This window comes from Clytia hemisphaerica, unplaced genomic scaffold (genome assembly GCF_902728285.1).
Source record: "Clytia hemisphaerica strain Z4C2 unplaced genomic scaffold, Clytia hemisphaerica genome assembly, whole genome shotgun sequence".
NCBI classification, from domain to species: domain Eukaryota; kingdom Metazoa; phylum Cnidaria; class Hydrozoa; order Leptothecata; family Clytiidae; genus Clytia; species Clytia hemisphaerica.
Genome location: NW_027103851.1, coordinates 70,331 through 88,836, shown reverse-complemented (window position 1 = coordinate 88,836; position 18,506 = coordinate 70,331). Strand labels below are relative to the sequence as shown.

General features: G+C 35.5%; 1 protein-coding gene across 1 annotated transcript; it reads right to left on the bottom strand.

The window, feature by feature from the left end:
- Positions 1-9,998: 9,998 nt before the first annotated feature.
- Positions 9,999-17,604, bottom strand: LOC136807657 (gamma-aminobutyric acid receptor subunit rho-1-like). The gene is made up of 9 exons (XM_067064251.1): positions 17,442-17,604; positions 16,359-16,486; positions 15,964-16,031; positions 15,116-15,342; positions 14,821-14,903; positions 14,094-14,225; positions 13,314-13,460; positions 12,058-12,308; positions 9,999-11,288 (listed from the first exon to the last, which is right to left on the bottom strand). Exons 1-9 carry the CDS (start codon positions 17,510-17,512, stop codon positions 11,001-11,003), a joined length of 1,395 nt encoding a protein of 464 aa, XP_066920352.1. The 5' UTR covers positions 17,513-17,604; the 3' UTR covers positions 9,999-11,000.
- Positions 17,605-18,506: the final 902 nt, after the last annotated feature.

Below are 18,506 nucleotides of genomic sequence, written 5' to 3'. Positions count from 1 at the left end.
TACCGGTAAGGTAATTTTGAAACAGAAACAAAAAAGTCTGTCATCGTAAGAGTGTATATCAGATCTTACAAAAGTAACTTTCCAGGGAGTAACCAATCAATCCCTTAGTTGGCGACAAATCATCGATTTAAATATTTCATTAAGTTTCTTTTTGATTACCCGCAGTTTCTTTGAATATTTCATTATTTTGAATCGAAATAATAACATTTCCTTATAGAATTCCCAGTTTTATTATCTGGAATAGTATATAATAATAATCTCTTTTTGAGAAAGATAGTAACCCCTATGTACTGAATCCAAAATTACTTATGATTGATAGTGTTAAATGTAAGGTGTTCTGTACAACCCTGGCCAAAAGTAAATGGAATTCTACTTATACACTTATTCTACTGTTTTTCTGGCTCCTCTCCCCTTACACCTCTCTACAATGTTGCTGAGTCAAGTTGGACTGAAATTCAACATTGTATAGGTGGAGTCGGAGAGGGGGAACTTGTGAATTCATGGTCCGTTTTGTAGACAAAACCGTTTGTATTATTATTTGTAAGTATGGACCTTGTGTACCTTGTGCTTGTTTTGGACAAAGACACGATATAATAATTTGCTTTTCTTCATGGATTTTAACTACAAACCATTTGATTTTGACCAGATTTGGGTTCTTTTATTAGTTAAAAATTGAAAATATCAGGAAATTTTATCATATATCGATGCCTCCATGAACTCTTTCATTGTTTGGCATAACATGTCAATTGAAAGACTCGCCTCTCGAAAGAGCGGCCAATTACAGTTGTTTATGTAATGATCTAACGAAAAGGGGTCAGCTTTCGCGGTCAGCCCTGGTCACCGCCAACTCAGCGAATGAGTAGCTTGGGTTAGGTAATCTGATGTAGGCAGTAACTATAGACTGGAGTCGTTTATAATGCGTGTAATACAGTAGTGTAGGCGTTTTATGATATTACGATTATTGTTACGGGACTTAGTTTTTATAAACTAAAATTGTTCCCTCCATCACTTTTTGCTTTATTTCTACTATGTCTGGATTAGTCATCTGGCTTGCTAGACTAGGCGGTAACTTACTAGGAGCAGAGAGTAGGTGTAGCACTCCATCTCAGTATTCGAGGTCCAGGTCTACCGCAAATAGAAAAGGAAATAGACTCCTACACTCCCAGTTCTGCCGACAGCCACCAGATGAATGTACTTACTTGCTTACTGACCATACAGACACCCCTGATGTCTCACAGCCCCGGTGAGATTTTTTTCTTCAATGGGGATAAAAACTCCTATTGAAATCCCAATGGGGACTAGAAATTTTATTGTTCCAAGGTTAAAATATCCAATGGGATAGGTTTGGAGTGCAATTTTTAAACATTGAATTTCGAATGGGGATAAAATCAAGTGGGGCTGAATTTTCAGGGTATTTTCCCACCGGGGACAAAATTTTTGCCAAATTTTCCAGCGGGTCTGTGACACAGGGGTGTATACAGCAAACTTGTAGAAAGAGGATCTATAACAGCACCCCTGTTTCTGTGACCATAGTAAGAACATGGACGTTTCTAATTATGAATAAAGATCTAAACGTACAAGAATTGGGAAAAACCTTGCTTTCTAGTTTTAGTGTGTATAGCCTTTCAAATTCTAATTTTCAGCTCGAAAATTAAGTAGGTATACCATTTCTCAAAGTTCTCAATATTTTGCGTACTTTCATAACAGATCATCGATTCTGCACACACCACGCTCTGTTTTAAAGAGCATTATATATGGCGAATGTGATGATCAGACCTGGTTGTTCAGCCAAAACAATTTAAACCGCGTTGCTAAAAAAAAACGAAAACGAAAGTGAAAGTGATTGTGTTCTAATGTTTATGTTTATGATTGATGTTTATTTTGGTGTGATTGTTTTGGTTTAACCAATCAAAACACTCAAACACTTATTCAATTTTTATCCCACAGATCTTCTTACGGAGACACGACCGAAGAATCTGATTGGAGATCATGAATTTTAGCGTAGTTTTCATTTGGCATAAATTTCCAGGGTTTTTTTCTCATCGGGGAGAATTCTTGGGCATTTGAAGACACAAAAATAGAATTAGCTTGCATTTGTATATGTGGTGATATATCATAAGGACACTCCCTTCTCACAACTCGGAGGTTGATATAATCAGGTTTTTTATGACTGGGGATTTGAATTCCATTGTTTTTGAGCCAGAAAATTCAGTGAGGATGAAAAAAGTAGTACAAAATTTGCAGTTAGGATTGGCTTATCTGATTTTCATTGGAACAAAAATTAGAGGATAATTTTCCACTAGGGACGATATTTTGGCCAATATTTTTCATAAGAAAAAAACGATATAGAACATTAGGCTTCGATGGCAAAAATATTAAAAACAAGTTAAGAACATTTTAAGACTTTTATGGACTCTAAAGCACTCAAATTCTTTAAATTAAAAAAAATTGCACAAAATGGAGAAATTGAGAATATTTTTTTAACGTTTCTAGTAACATCCGAAGGCTTTTGGACTTTTGGACTTTTCTATACGCGAAGAGAGTTATTGTATTCTTTTTGCCAACTAAGGGTTTACACGTTTAATTAGTTAGTTAAAAAAACTCTGATTTCATCAAAAGTTATTGAAACTTATACAAAATAAACCGACAAGGGAGATTTAACTAAATCTTGCTGTGGACTTTTTTGAATTTTCATTTAAGCTTAGTTCAATCGCAGGGAGATTATCTCAATACTATATGTATTCACTGTATGAAAAAATCTTTTGTTATTGTAATATAGTCGCCTCAAGTTTAGTTTTTCAAAAAAAAATCTGTCGTTTGGTTTTTTCATATCTTTAATAAATTAATCTGAACTCGATGGAAAACAATCTTCAATTGATTTTTTGCTTAGTAAAAAGGTCTCCTTTCTTTACCTAACGTATTAGTTTTGCTTTTGCTTGGTTTATGAAATGAGTATATAGAAAAAGATTCATACATTTTCATAGCAGATTGTCTATTCTGTATACACCACGCACTGCTCATAAGGTATGTGGCGAATATGACAATCTGACGTTTTTCTCCAGCTAAAAATACAATCAAAGGCGTTTTAATTTTGACTTGAAAACGAAAGTGAAAGTGAATGGGTTCTAATGTTTTTGTTTATGATTGATTTTTGTTTCGATGCGATTGTTTTGCTTTACCCAATTATTACAAAAGCTCATTTAATATTCATCCTAAGCCAGGATGAAAAAAAAGATCAAAGCGGTCCGCCAAGCTGACAGATTCGCTTACGGAGCCATGGTCTTTTTGGGGGAATGGGGCGATATGTTTCAAGAGCAGTGTATCAGAATCTGCTCAGATATTTGGTATTTGCTTGTTATTCGTGCTTCACCATTCATTGGTTGCAGCACTGTGGAAAAGCAATTTGACAGATTTGATCACTCTTGAAGACTAAGGGAAGTCGCAAGATTTTGGGTTTTTGCCTTATTCATTTCGGTGGGATTTTCTTTGTAACTTTCAAAGTCACCCCGTTGGGGTTTAAAATACCATCGAGGAACTGAGAGCAGTGTGTTAAAGTTGTCTTTGAAATCATCGTGATTTACTTATCCTCAATCTCCTCAATCTCCAGAGCCAATGGTACCACTTTTTTATTACTGATGACTTTTGTGATCGCTATCAGAATCATCGAAAAACGTACTAAGGAACTAGATACGAGTTTGACTTATAATACTTGGTTTACAATCTGTGTGGGATTGGCTCCATCTCGAATGCTTTGAGGGGACCAGTTCTTTTGTGCAGAGACTTTAGTTTTTAATAGATAGTGAACATTCTAAATTAACATGGATAAAATAACATCAATAATCAAAATCAAAGAAAATCTACTAATTTATTAAAGTACCAACTCTTTTAGATTGACACGCCAGTCGGGCTGGAACGGTATTACGCGGGAAAAGTGAGTGTAGGAAGAAATTTTGTCGGCGGCAAGGGCTGAATCAGCATTCTCTCACGCTCTCCTACACAGCTCTTATCTTAGCAAACGCCCGTCGCCTTTATGATCCCGCCCTCTGGACATGATCAATTAACAGACTAGTTTGCTAGTCTAACACTCTCTCAAAAACCCGAAAAAGCTTGACTTTGAATGAGGTCCTATATAAGTTATGAAACAAGAAAAATTCGTGACTTTAGATTTTATTAGGTTAGGGAAGGAGACTTGTTCTTTCAATATCAAAGAAGTATTGAAAAAGTTCTTATCTTCAAAATCTGTTGGCGGTTAAGGTTTGCAACCAGCTATCTGCGACCGTTTCACTTTATAAACTTTCAAAATCTGTTTCAAGCGGGGTTCGAGCTACTCTGTACCAGAGCTTATCTCACGATTATCGTAGCGTAGTACACGACAATGAATTTCTTTTGTAGGTATAAGTGTAGTGTATGACTTAATGAGACTTAAAAATTGGTCGCTTTTTCTTTGGAAAAAATCTATTTGACGTATCTTGGCCGGGAGGGGGTATCCAAGAAAGTGGGTTTTCTTGTAAATGTAATGTATGAATATCGCCTTTATACGATAGACATTAGATATTCTACTTCGGTTGTTAAACTGTCGAAAATTTCTTTTAAAATCAATTCATTCCATGGGTGTTCAGTAAAAGAAGTGATAATTTTTATATCCTAATCGCACTTTAATTCCTTTAAAATTCTTTTCGCTAAGCGAGAGAAAAAAACTAAATAGTCGCACTAAGCTAGGATTCGGCGAGCGTTAGAGGATGTTTTCATATATTCTATAGGCTATGGAATTTTAATCTATGAACTTTTATTTTGAAATACACCTTGATTCTACTAGGCTTATCCATCGAGCACTCTTTTTCAAAATATGATTCACCTTGATTGGTTTACTATAATGCATATACTCGAGAAAGCGCTCTTAATCGACTCTTAATTCATGATTCATGACATAATGTTTTCTACAGAAAGACCCTGGTTTTTGCAAGTATTGGCAAATTTTCTACAACTTTTGTCTAGTTTAAATTTGCTGCTACTGGCTAAAACCGGGGTATTTCCGTAGAAAACATTACGTCATGAATGGCATGAATGGACAGTGAAAAAGCTAGTGTTGTGAAACACATTATTTTCCCTGCGTCAGCTCGTCACCATTTCTTTTGTCAGCTGAAATGCTTGGTGGGAAAGGTTTATTGCATTTCTGTTGATTCAGTTTTTTGATACTGTTATAAAAACATTATAAAAAATATGGACGTGCTAAAAGGATCATTCAGCTTTACCTTTTATCGGTTTAAAGTAAACTCAGTGAAGGTTAAACGCAAGGTCGTTTTATGGTTTAAGAAATCATATCAGCATTCTTTTCAGTCATAAAAATGTATCGACAGATTGTTCTCAACAAAATTAAAGCCAATTACAGTAGCGTAGACAGAAGTGAAGTAACATTTGCTTAGGAGAGCATTTTTAATGACAAAGTAATTATGTTTTGATACCACGAATAGGTAAGTGCTTTTTGTAAAAATCTATTCTACGCAAATGTTCCTTCACCCCTTACACATATGAAACTGTTTGTTGATGTTGCAAAAAACGATGGAGAATATTTCCTTACAATTGTTTGTTTTGATGATTATTTTTCCCTTCAATAATGCAATGCAGTGTTCTTTCATAGCGATTCAGACCTTAATCCAATCGTTAACCTGGCTTTATGGTATTTTGGAAGATCTATTGCTATTGGATCATTTTAATAGATTTCAGATCTATATTTTAATAAAGATGCCTTTAGGATTAAAAGTCTGTGATTTTTTGGGGGAATTTCGTTGTCTACAGTCAACATGTAAGAGTACTACAAATGTTTGGGAGGGTGTTAGAGTAGTCCGTGATGCAATTTCCGTCGTAAATTGATTTTTAGAGAATAACTTTTGATTTGCCCATTCATTGCTCTTAACTTACCAAAATTTATCGAGGAGTTTATGTCATTTTTCGTCAAAATTTGGGGTTAGGAGCTCGTCTGACGGTGAAAACAGCCCTGTGACGTCACATAAGGATTGAGACAAATCAAGGCACTGCTTCAACCTGTATATCTTACAGAGTAATTATTCGTGTGCATAAGATCTCAGACTTTTCATAAAATGAACAATTACCTTTTTTTTAGCTTTACAAGCCTATAACCCTAAAGAATGACCTACACATACCTTATTACACAAATATTACTAGGCAAGTATTCAACGGCCTTGAAATTAACACGCAAAAAATTAACACGAATTTTATTTACTTTTTCAAGGACACCACGACTGGTTTTAATTAAGGGGGTTTTTAGTAACACGAAATTTTTCAATGACTAGTAATATTCGTGTAATAAGGTAGTTAGTGCTATGCATCTTGAATAAGAATAAAACCTTTGACCTCATTAATAAAAACAACACTGGAAATTTCATAAACAAATCCTAATCGGCTTATGACACATTTTTGACAGTCCATTAAAGGAGACAAAATTCTCTATTTTTTCACAATTTTTTTTATGAAAGGTAGCCATTGATGACTAATGATCTATGAAGGAATTTGAACGGATATCCACGGGGAAGTGTTGTCCTGCACCTTTTTAGTGAAGGAATAAGCGTAGGACAATCCTCTTCCGTATTGCTTTTTGAAATTATGTCTGGTGCTTGAATAGCATAAACGAGGAATGATATTGAAACATTTGAGAAAGTGATAAAAGAAGTGCAGCAATCAAAAACATATTGTTGTTTCCTATATAATGTATCAAGTACTGCTGTGGTTGTGGCAAGCAGCTTTGATTAGTTTGGTCAAAAAATGTTTTTATCGCACTCTAGAATTGCTATGTTTTGTTTTTTCGAATTTCACCTTTCATATTATGGTAAGATATTGCACCACTCAGTCTAGTCTAGAAGTCAAAAACACCGATATTCGCCAATTGTTTCGAGGGTAAATTAAGAGTGATTACTGGTGTCTTTGGACAATAATAAACTCTAAGGAATCAAATAAAAAAGGGTAATTCCAGTAATTCTTGTCTTAACCTATGCGTATCTTTTATTTTTTCAGAAAGGATAAAGATAAAAGTTACTTACTTTCCTTTAGGAAGTTTCTATGGATTAAAAATTGAGAGTTTGTTTCTTGAGGATACACTAGAACTGATACAATTGAAGATACAATATTTTACTTCCATTGGAAGGCATATTTTGTCTGTCAATCTCGTATTTTTGGTGTCACCATGGAGATTGGCAATGATAAAGATTCAAACCTGAATGTAACAGATCCTTGGTCTTTAGCCACCAAGAAGTCTCCTTCAAATGAGAAACAACAACCATTGAACCGTATAGTGAAAAACTGTATTTCTTTTCCATCTTCAATAAACGCTATACAAAATCAAGAAACAAGCGCCATTCAAACAATGGACTATAAACAATGCACTAACTCAACGTCAACAAGACTCCAAACTTCCAAACTCACAACATACTCACATCAAAATTATAACAGGAATTCAAAAGGTCGGACGTTATTAGATTCTAGAACTGGACATACTATTTTAACAAACAGTACAACACACTCACCAATCGTCTCCGTAAAGATTCATTCATCAAACTCATTATATCATCCAAGATGCTCACAACAGAACCAAAGAGAATCTACGAGCACTTACACTGAAAAGATTCAAACTTTTAAAAAATTGATCAACAAAAGAAAACCATACTGGAAGCAACCAAAGACATTATTACCATACCACAACAATCACCATATCTTAGAATCTCAATTATCAATAAAGGACCATTTATTACACCAAAGTTACCAGAAACGTAAAACACTTTTACCAACTCCTCGAAAAACCTTATTGGAACCAGCCAGAGAATTACAACCGTTGATGCCGGAACTTCAGAATAGTAATTTTACAGACACACATTTAATGATGATACGAGCTATCAAATTGGGTATCAAACATAAAATTGATTCCTAAAAACACAGCTATTCGTCGTTTTACTCTGGGGGTACCTAATAGCCGTCACCCCCGCTGATTATTCGAAAATTTTCCACCCAGGACATTGTTATTCCAAACCCCCCCGCTTATTAAAATATTTTTGAAAGTCCCCTCTTTTGTTGTATTAGCCTCCTTTAAAAAGATTTACCACCCATAATTTCTATTCCGACCCCCCCCCTGCTTATTAAGTTTTGAGATTTTTCCAACCCCCCCTTATTCCAACCCTCCCGACTATTAGGTACCCGAGAGTAATCACTAGGTTACTACAGTGGAGTCTCCATAACTCGAACACGCACTGGGAACACAATTTTGTTCGAGTTAAGGAAATTTCGAGTTATGGAAGGTGTACACAATGCTTGGTTAACAGAAGGGATGATAAAACTTTTTCTCGAGTGAAGGAGACGTTCGAGTTATATACAGGTTCGAGTTAAAGAGAATCCAACTGCAGTACTTGGCCATCTTTATTAGACGCTATTCGCTACAGGTCACTTCTTGTTATTCATGACGTAATCTTTTATACCGAACACCCGAAAAACATTTTGATTTAGAACAATGAAACTGTTGTCATACGCGTTTTTGTGTGTTTCCATATAAAACATTACGTCATCAATATCAAGAATTGAATTTCACGGTAGAAAAGAAAAAAAGGGAATCAGGACCAATGGTCTCTTCCTATTGGTTAAACATTTTGTAGTTTTTTCACCTGCCCAGTGTGGAATCGGCTCTGATTACCCATGATCCATTTCGAACTTGAATTGGCCCATATTATCAAGAATCTTTCAGTGGCGTGGTGGGAAAATTTTTCTGGGGTGGCCAAGCAGAATTTGGCGCCCTTTTTGGAGATTTTTTTGTTTTCGGTGCCCTCTCTCTATATACATTTAGTAGAAGAGTGTGCGAGCGAAGCGAGCCAAAGAAATTTTAAGGTGATAAGGGGCGCGATTTTTGGCTTTTCAGTTGCCAATCTTTTGATAGGGGCGTCTGGAAAATCCTTCTTGGCGCCCCTTCTCAAAAGGGCTCCGCTGGTGGGGCCTGGCCCACCTGGCCCCCCTTGCCACCACGCCACTGATCTTTATATTTATTGGAATGATTAAAAAACTGTAAATAATACCATCTTTTACACTATATCCATCACAATTAATTAAAAATAAATATAATGTTCATTTAACCCGTGTCATATATTATTATGATATTAGGCGAGACAAATTTAATTTGTTGTTTTACGGGTCAAGCTACCCCAAAAAGAGGGTCGGTCGGTCGGCGAAAAAAATAAAAAAAAAGTAAAATTTGACCCAGTAAAATCTCCTTAAAAGGCAGCAAAAACTACCAACTCTTGACAAAAATCCGAAATAGAAAATAAAAAAACACAAAAAGCTCGAATTCATTGATAAAATGAAAAATCGAACACAAAATTCTCAGAACCTTGGAAAAACTACCAAAATTTAGCAAATTTGGCAATCTGTTATGCAATGAAAACAAAAATGTACCACCAAAATTTATTTTATTCTTATTTCGATTTTTGAGATTTCAGGGTCGGTCGGACCCGTAAAACAATTAATCAAATTGGTCTCGCCTTATGATATAAAATAGTTGTATATTATAAAACGTAATAAATTGCGCGGCGTATAAAACGTAATAAATTGCGCGGCGGAAAATAGAGACTCTCCAACTATTTTCGCCCGCGTGGACAAAATTTCCGCCCGACTGCTAATTTCCGTGTTTGAGGTTATTTTTTTATTATTCGAATTCGTCCTAGACTATAGCGCATAGTCTAGTAACATTGCTTTGTTCTGATATTTGACCATTGAGTTTAAAGCCCGAAAGGGATAGACCTGAATCTTATTCGATATTTTCCGAATCAAGGAAAAGTGACGCCTTAAGATTTGCGCCGCTTTATGAGACGAGGGATAGAATTTAGCGCTTTCTATATTTTAGAGGGGAGAATATTTTGAAATCCAGGGATAGAGTCTACTTCCAATCCGACTTTTGTGTGAAAACCGCACGGGTCATGCGTATTTGGGTTGTGAAAAAGTTGCTTTATTTTCCTTTAAAGACATTTTTCTTCAATCAGTGACAAAATACTTGGCACAAAAGGGAAATTCACCGGGGTGTTTTGAAACCACAATCGATTTGTAAGTGCTCTAAAGTAGGTTGTAAGGGTAGAGTTTTAACTCTGAGTTTTAACATGAGACTTTAGACTTAACACCTTAGGATCTGAGGATCCAAAAGTTCAAAAATGGTCCAGTAGCGCTTGAAATATAGCCTAGAAACCAATAAATCCCTGCTAGATCGTAATAATCGATGAAATCAAGTCGAGGGCCAAAAATTGACATTCTCGCTCGAACTTCAATTTTCGAAAAATGGTTAATTAGCCAAAAGTGCAAATATATTATGGCACGGATTGTTCCCTTCACGCTTAAACTTGAACTTGTGTTACAGTCTTACAACAATATTTGATTACTGTGTTTGAACAAAGATCGTAAACTTGTCAAACAGTGACACGCAAAATTGGGATGTCATTTAAAACAATTTGTCAAAACATTGTCCCAGGTGGAAAATTTTACTCTCATTCTTGTCCTCACTGCAAGTTTTTGTGCCATTTTTTCCATCCCTACTGAATTTTCTTGGTAGAAAACAATGGAATTCAAATCCCCAGTCATGAGCAAAATGGGAATATTAACCCCCATCGAGTTTTGGTCCGCTATTTTTACCCCCGTTGGGTGAAAAAATCTCACTGGGTCTGTGAGAAGGGCGGGATGTCATTTAAAGTATACTTCTTTACTAATCCAGCTAAATAATGTTATCCATATTAAAGTGTTATGAATGTTAGTGTTTTCATGTTATCTTTCCAACTGCATGGATTTTATTGTCAGTTTTACATAGTAATTTCTTTATGTCGTTAGCATACTCAGCTTTGAACGCCTCCACTTCATAATTCGATTACCTTTCCAATTCGTCGAAATTGACAAACTTTTGATACAGCTCGAATTTGTAATACAACTCTTTGTCGAAGTACATTGAAGAATATTGAAATGTCAATCTTTTACAAACTGTATGTTTTCCAAAAAATCACATTAAAACAAAAATAAACAAAGGGGAATAAGAACCTGGCGATCACATCCAAAGTCGCCGGCTTCCCTGTCACCGGATAATATTTAAAGAAATACGGCATTTTGTTTTTATCAACTTTTGGTTTTTTCCATTGCTCCTTTTTGGCCAATGAGTAATGTACTGTTCGCCCTGTGTTGTCTATTTCACAGACTAGATCTCCTTGTAAGACATTTGCATCCAAACGGCTGATCTTTCGGCGTAATACATGGTGAGTGTGCTTCTGAAATAAGAAATTAAATTAAAGTTACTTTCTATACACCTTTTCGACCGTAATCGCGCGGTCAGGCGCGTGCTACTTTATTATTTAATTTACCACCGTCAACTATCGATCCAATCCTTTTTTACACTTTTGTCTATTGTCTTTAAGTGCAAAAAAAGGACTGGAACAATTTTAGGGTGGTAAAACGGACAAAAAATTCCCGTGCAGCAATTGGCAGCTACGGACGAAAAGGTGTATTTTGCATTGTTATGTTGGGCAGGCGAGGCTTTTCTTTCCTTGATAGGCTTTTTGTTTAATTGCGTCACGAGAAAGTCCTTCCTCATCACTTTCGAAAAGAAATTTCAGAATCCTTCTTTTCATCAAATTATGATTGATCTAAAGTTCTAATGGGAGATAATCACTTCACAATCCTTTCTTGGAGGATTCCGATATCCTTCTTTAAACCTGGGAATAATAAAAGATCGGAATTGCTGATAGCTAATAAAGAGTCGGGGAAAAGGTTTCTCTTTTTTCAATAAGTGATTCCGGCCTTTCTAAATCTTACTTTATGAAGGTTGTCGGAATTACATGAGGGATGAATAGACCAATTTACGGAAGGGTCTGGTCTATGAAATTTTAATCCAAGTTGGCTACCATAAATATTTGCCCACTGTAAAGACCAAGGGGGCTGTCTTTCCAAAGAGCACCTTTTCAACACGAGGGTAAAAACTTTTTCCGCAATAGACAAGTAATGAAAACTTTTCAAAATATGAAAATGGTAGATACATACCGGTAACTGATTTCGTAAACTATTTTCTCGTTTCAATGTGTCTTTACCAGATTGCTTTTTCACCGATTTCGTTTTCAGAGAATCAAAATCAAAATTCAAAACAATGGTGAATTCGACCAGAGTTAACATAATGAATAGGAACGATACTATGAAATAGTAGTCAACAGCTTTTGGATAATTGACACGTGGCAGCTGACGATTCACTGAGCCCCAGAAAGCACAGATTGTTAGCATCGTTGTTACGCATAATGCTGGGAAAAAAAGAATTAGACAAATGGTAAGAGTTGTTTTCATTAGTCTACACAATAGACAGCTCTAGGCTTTTTTAATCCTTACTTTTGGTCTATAGACACTGCTGTGCTATGGGCGGCCACTAGTGACCCCCACCGGGGATTCACTTTTTAGTGGGGTAGCTTTCGAAACTCTCTATTGTTTCATCAAAACCTCAGTGCGCATGCGATGTATCCGAAGCAATTCAATATTCAAAACAAGAGCAGTGCGCATATCCCGAAGAGTAGGAGTTTTACACCCGAAACGAGCCTAGCTTTCATCTGATCAAGACCCAAATACAATGGAGTCTCAATAACTCGAACACGCACGGAGAACACAAAATTTGTTCGAGTTATGGAGTAAGGTTTGTAAAGCATTGTGAACTGCGAAGGGACAACTTGTTATAGAGCTTCGAGTCATGAAAACGATACCTCGATATATATCTTTCTTTTCGTTAATGGCTTTCAGTCTGGTGGCATTTCTATCAAAAGCGACACCTTTTGAATGCACTAACTAATTTTCGTAGGAAAAATCTAAAGTTACAGAATTCGGTGCATACATTGAGAATTAGTTCTGCAAAATAAATATTTACTAATAATTCGTTAAGAAAATGAAAAAAAGATGTTCACCCTGAAAATAGGTTCTGAAAAATTGCATTTTTGTCAGAGTAAATCGACAATATCAACTATGAAACCTCCAAATACGTTTTAAACAAGTTTGAATTTGACTCGATTTTAATTTTTGTCTGTTTTATTTGTTGGTCTAGTAGTTAAAAAGGCTCAAGATTTAGCAGTGAACATATAAGTAGTCTGTGCCAGAGTACTTCAGAGGTTTATATTTTATATCTGTTTATGACTCTGTTTATATCTGTTTCGACTTATGACAGCAAAGAGTTTGAAATTTCCCTAGAGATTTTTGAATCTGTTACATAGATAACCTGATAGGGACCGACCGCCGATAAGATAAAAATAAAGATTTCAACCTACCGACTCTAGCAGAGACACAGTTCTTGTGAATCCACAGTGAAACCCACGATACCGACACAATAGCGGTGGCTGGGAAAAACAACTGGATGATGGTCACTGAAATCTGTCGAGCAAATGTAAATGTTACCACCAATTCTGAAAACGTGCCTAAAAAGATGAAATATAAATGAAATACGCACGAAAAAATTCAAGGATGAAAATAAAACCATATTATTCTAGCCTTAAAACCTATCCCACGCGAGGACTTCAACGATACATATTTGACGCTCTCATAACAAGAAATACAACTATACAATCAAATCATGGGGGTTTGTAGGGGTTCGAAATACCGTTTTCCCCTCAAAATTTTTGCCGAATCCCGGAATCCCAAAAATTGAAAAAAATAATAACACTGTCACGCCGGTTTGTACAGCCTCAAATACCGGCATAATGACAAAAAATAAGGCCAAATACCGTCACCGTCTGATTTTAAAATACCGTTTTCCCGTCTTTTTTTCGTCAAATCCCGTAATACCGTACTAAAAAAGGGCCAATCCCGTCACACCGTAAAAGTACAACCCCCCCCCCCCCCAATCATGGGAAAGAATGTTTAAGACATAGCAAATTGCAGTAAGATTGTAGAAAACAGACCCCCTTACCCCATTGCAATGTTCAGTGTGCACCGCCAACCCACCGTTCATTGAACATTGAAAATGGGGGAAAAGGGGAAATTTGCTTTTGTTTTGCAATTTATGTCCATGACTGTAGCTGCGACACTGAATGGTGTAGAAATGAATATACCTAAATCTGAGAAGTTAGCATTTCTTCTGAGGTTGTATGCACTTTTGACAGTATATTGAGCCATTTCTTCTGACTGTATGCTAACCTTGTCTTGTTTCCATTTGTATTCCAAATGTTCTTTCAAGTATGCATCTAAAGAAGGTAATTTTATAACGTGAGACTGAAATCTGGCAAATTATCTGAAGAATAGATATTAACCCCTCTTGCAGACCATGCCATACTTTTTTTAAAGTTACTATTTTAAGCCATAAAAACTATTATTCTCCCCAATTTAGATAACTTTTTAAGGTGTTTTGAGGGTGTAAAACGTGAAAAATTTTCCTCCTCGCCCAAACATGGTGGACGATATTTTTTTCTCCAAAATATTGGCCCCCACGACTCAAAATAGCTCGCTGGGGCCCATTAAGGACCCACTAAGTTATTGCACTTTAATCCTGTTTTCAGCAATAACTCAGAGAAATTAAACGAAAATTCTAAACGGATATTTTCAAAAGAAATGAAAACCATTCGTGGATGTGAGGAAATGGAGCTATTCCCCTTCCCTTGGAATTAAACGAACGATAAAATGAGCGACACTAGTGTTTTGAGTTGATTGATTTCTTAAACTTGTGTCAAGCTTTATGCTATGTCTTTCGAAGCAAAGTTGTTGGAGGGTGATCTCTCCGAGAAAAGCCTTTTAACGATCACAAGTAAATATACATCACATGGTGATATAGGAGGAACTTACAACTATTGATGACCAAAGAACAGCTTTGGATATCCATCGGGTAATTCCGAAAATCCATTTTGCATTTCGATATCACGGTGATTCTAGAAATAAGAAAGCCTTGATAAATGACCTTCCGTATTGTAAATTCCCTCGTGACATCAACGAAAAACGTTTGATTGGAAGGATTAAGGCGGGGGAAGCAGCAATTGCATTTTCAAGCTGTTTAAATTGACAAATCGATTAAGGTCTAACATCAACTAATTTTACTAACCCCATCCTCAAATGTTGAATTGATAGTATAGCAATATAATACCTGCTTCCCCAAAACACTGTTCCATTTGGGTAAATATCCAATTTCTCATTGTTGGTCGTCACTTTATGTTTGCGTGTTTTGACTGAATTTGAAATCACCGTATCTGGTGTCCATATGAAATCAGTCGGTATTTTCCGCCCTAATAAGGGCGTTAATACCGTCCCGGCTTTATGCTGTAAACGATAGTCTTGCCAGGTTTGTCGGAAATATAAATCAGTGGCAAATGTCTAAAAGTAGTTTTGATACAAAAATAAGAAAGTCTCTAATATAAACACCACTCGTAATTTGTTTTTGACTTTTGCAACAGTATCGTAGGACCAACTCCTTAATTCTCGCGACTAAACCCCCTCTCGGCAACAAGGTCACCTGCTGTTATCTGATTCTATTATCTGATTATTATGGAATATTTATTACGCTGATGGGTTATAAAAAGTCCTTCGTTATCAATTAAGCATATTATTTTTAGAATATTTTGATGGGATAAACTTTCGCGGGGATCAAATCTCGCGGGATCTCGCAGAATTAAATCCCAATGGAAATCAGGTCTTATTTGCAAAGTAATTTTTGAGAAAAACTCAAAAAAATTTTAAAATAATGTCTACTGGCATCAAAGAAGCGCTTATGATGGGTATTTCGACAACCAACATTCATAATTTGGCGTAAAAAAGCTCAAAATTCTACAGTGCCATTCGCAAAATTAATCTTGAAATTTCGCGGATGAGCTCAACCGTGAAATATGATTCCTGCGAAAATTTATCTCATTTAAGTATTCTAAAAATAAGAACAATTTTCGGCTATATTTCAAAGTTTATTGATTCTTATAAAAAAACATTCAAACGTGAGAATACCATTCCTCTCTCATTGATTGCACCGAACGCCATAACAGTCAAATCCACTGTCACCACGATTGGTTTCCCTAGTAACAAACAAAAACATACAAATATTCTACTATGTAGAGATCTCAGATGTGCTCGTGATCAATTTTTCTCTATTTCTTCTAAAAGCTCTACAATCCTGGCCATGATATTTGGAAAAATGAAATTTAAACTGCCTTGAATATAGGTAATGTATTCGAAATTTGGAATTTTACCCGTTGAAATACAACAGAATAGAAAATTTACAAATGCCGATAGATAATTCTGGTCTGAAAAAGGGGACCTCCCCCCCCCCTAAATCGAAAGCAATCTCCCTTGCTCCCTGAGGAATAATTTGACCAATTTTATAATATACAATCTAAAATTACCTGTATAATTTGGTCGAATATTTTTATCATATTGATTGAGCAAGTGATCAAAATTTTGAGCCAAAAATATTTCTTCTCGGTCTATTTTTTCTTCCTTTGTCTCTTTAGTGGTTGAGTTTAACTTTGGCCTGAAACATAATTTTGAAAAATATATATATTCTAAAATCCATTCACACTAACTTTTGTTTTGCCTGTTATTTATCAACGAATGCTTCAGTTGTAACATTTGTACACCGTTAAAAAGATAATTAAGAGCACTATAATTTTTGAGAAAAATATGACTAAGAAGATTTTGAAGATGAAAAAAGAAGAAGAAAAAGAATACATATCCGTTAGTGCTAGAAACATTTTGGCACAGAGATACTCTGAAGCCTACTAACACCCCTGTCTCACAGCCCCGGGAAAATTTTTTTCCTCAGTTGGGATAAAAACTCCTTTTAAAATCTCAATGGGGATAGAAATTATATTGTTCCAAGGTTAAAAATCTAGTGGGGATGGTTTTGGAGTGCAATTTTAAGCATTGAATTTCCAGTGGGGCTGAGGTCCCAGCGGGTCTGTGACACAGGGGTGTGCTATACAGTCTTTTTTCCTTGCATCAAAAGTTATAGCCTATAGAAAGTAGCGTTGGAGTCAAAAAACCCGTTTTTAGTTGTTTTTTATCACTCGAGTGGGCTACCCTCCAAGGCCTACTTTCTATATGTAACGATTCAAAATATTTTTCTCTTTTATTGCATCCCATCTCAAGATGGAAAGATTAAACAAAAATCTATCCCTGGTAGAACTGATTGAAACTTTTATAACACCCCCTTCTCACAGATCCACTGGGATCCCTTCCCACTGAAAAAATTGGCCAAAATATTGTCCCCCGTTGAAAATTATGCTAAAATTTTTGTCCCATTATATTCTCACTGCTAAATATTATATTATTTTTCCCATCCCCACTGAATTTTCTGAATTGAAAACAATGGATATAAAAATATGGGAATATCAATCCCAATCGAGTTCCATTCCGTTATTTTTACTCCCACTAGCTGAAAAAATCCTGTCGGGTCCCTGAGAAGGGGATGTATTCTTAAGACATACCTGTTACAATTCACAAACCAGAAAAAACAAAGGCCCATAAAAACCAAAAGAACTTGATTATTGTGAAGCATTTTATCCTTTTTTGCCGCTAGTTACACTTCTTCTAAAATATCAAACTTTTCCTTTTTTTCCTCCTATCGCTCAAAATATTAACAACTTAGTCCTATCCCATCTCCCTAATAAATAAGGCTTTTTGAATATAAAATGAGCCCAAGAAAGAATACTTATTGATCTGATTTGAATGGAATGAACAAAAAGTTGATTAAAATAATTTAAGAAAGTATTTATAAATGTTTAAATTTAATTATATGTATTATTTATACATGAATGATACTACGTTAGTTATTTATTGAATGACTCAAAACAATTTTAAAAGTTTTAAAAATTTTGAAAACACTAAAAATATTTGTTAACATAATTTTAGGCATCATCTATCTAGCCTAACCATTCAATTTGGACACTTTGCGACTGTTTCCTCTCGTATTCACGTCGTGTATGCATATGATGGGCCATCTGATAACTGTCAGATAAGGGAGGTTAATTTCTGGTGAAACTGTGATCTTTAAAAAACTTTTTTTTCTTTATTTCCTACCCTTGTAAAAACTGCTTCTAAGTTTTGCAGTTGTTTTACCAATTCTCTACTCGTATACCTTTTAGAGAATCTTTGGAAGGTGAAGCTTATACCCCTTAAAAAAGCCTTTGGGACTTGAGTTGTTCTGTACACGCTTGTTTTTTAAGAACGAATAAATTTTGGCTGATCCTGAGATTATTCTTAAATTTCTATTGTCCCAAACAATATAGAACTTTTGTTCTGAGGACCTAGATTTGAATCTGGTGTTCTCTCATATATTTGTTTATATGAATAAAAAAGCGTGTAACTACTTTTTAAACTTGTTGTTACCATCCTTTTAACCCCGTGTAATTCTCTCATGAAATTGAATTTAATGAAAATGATTCTTCCTTTAAATCTATGATATAATTTCTATCTAAAACTATATTGGGCTTTTCCAGAAAAAATTCGTTCATGGGGGGTGGAGGATATATTATTTTTTCTGTGATCTACCC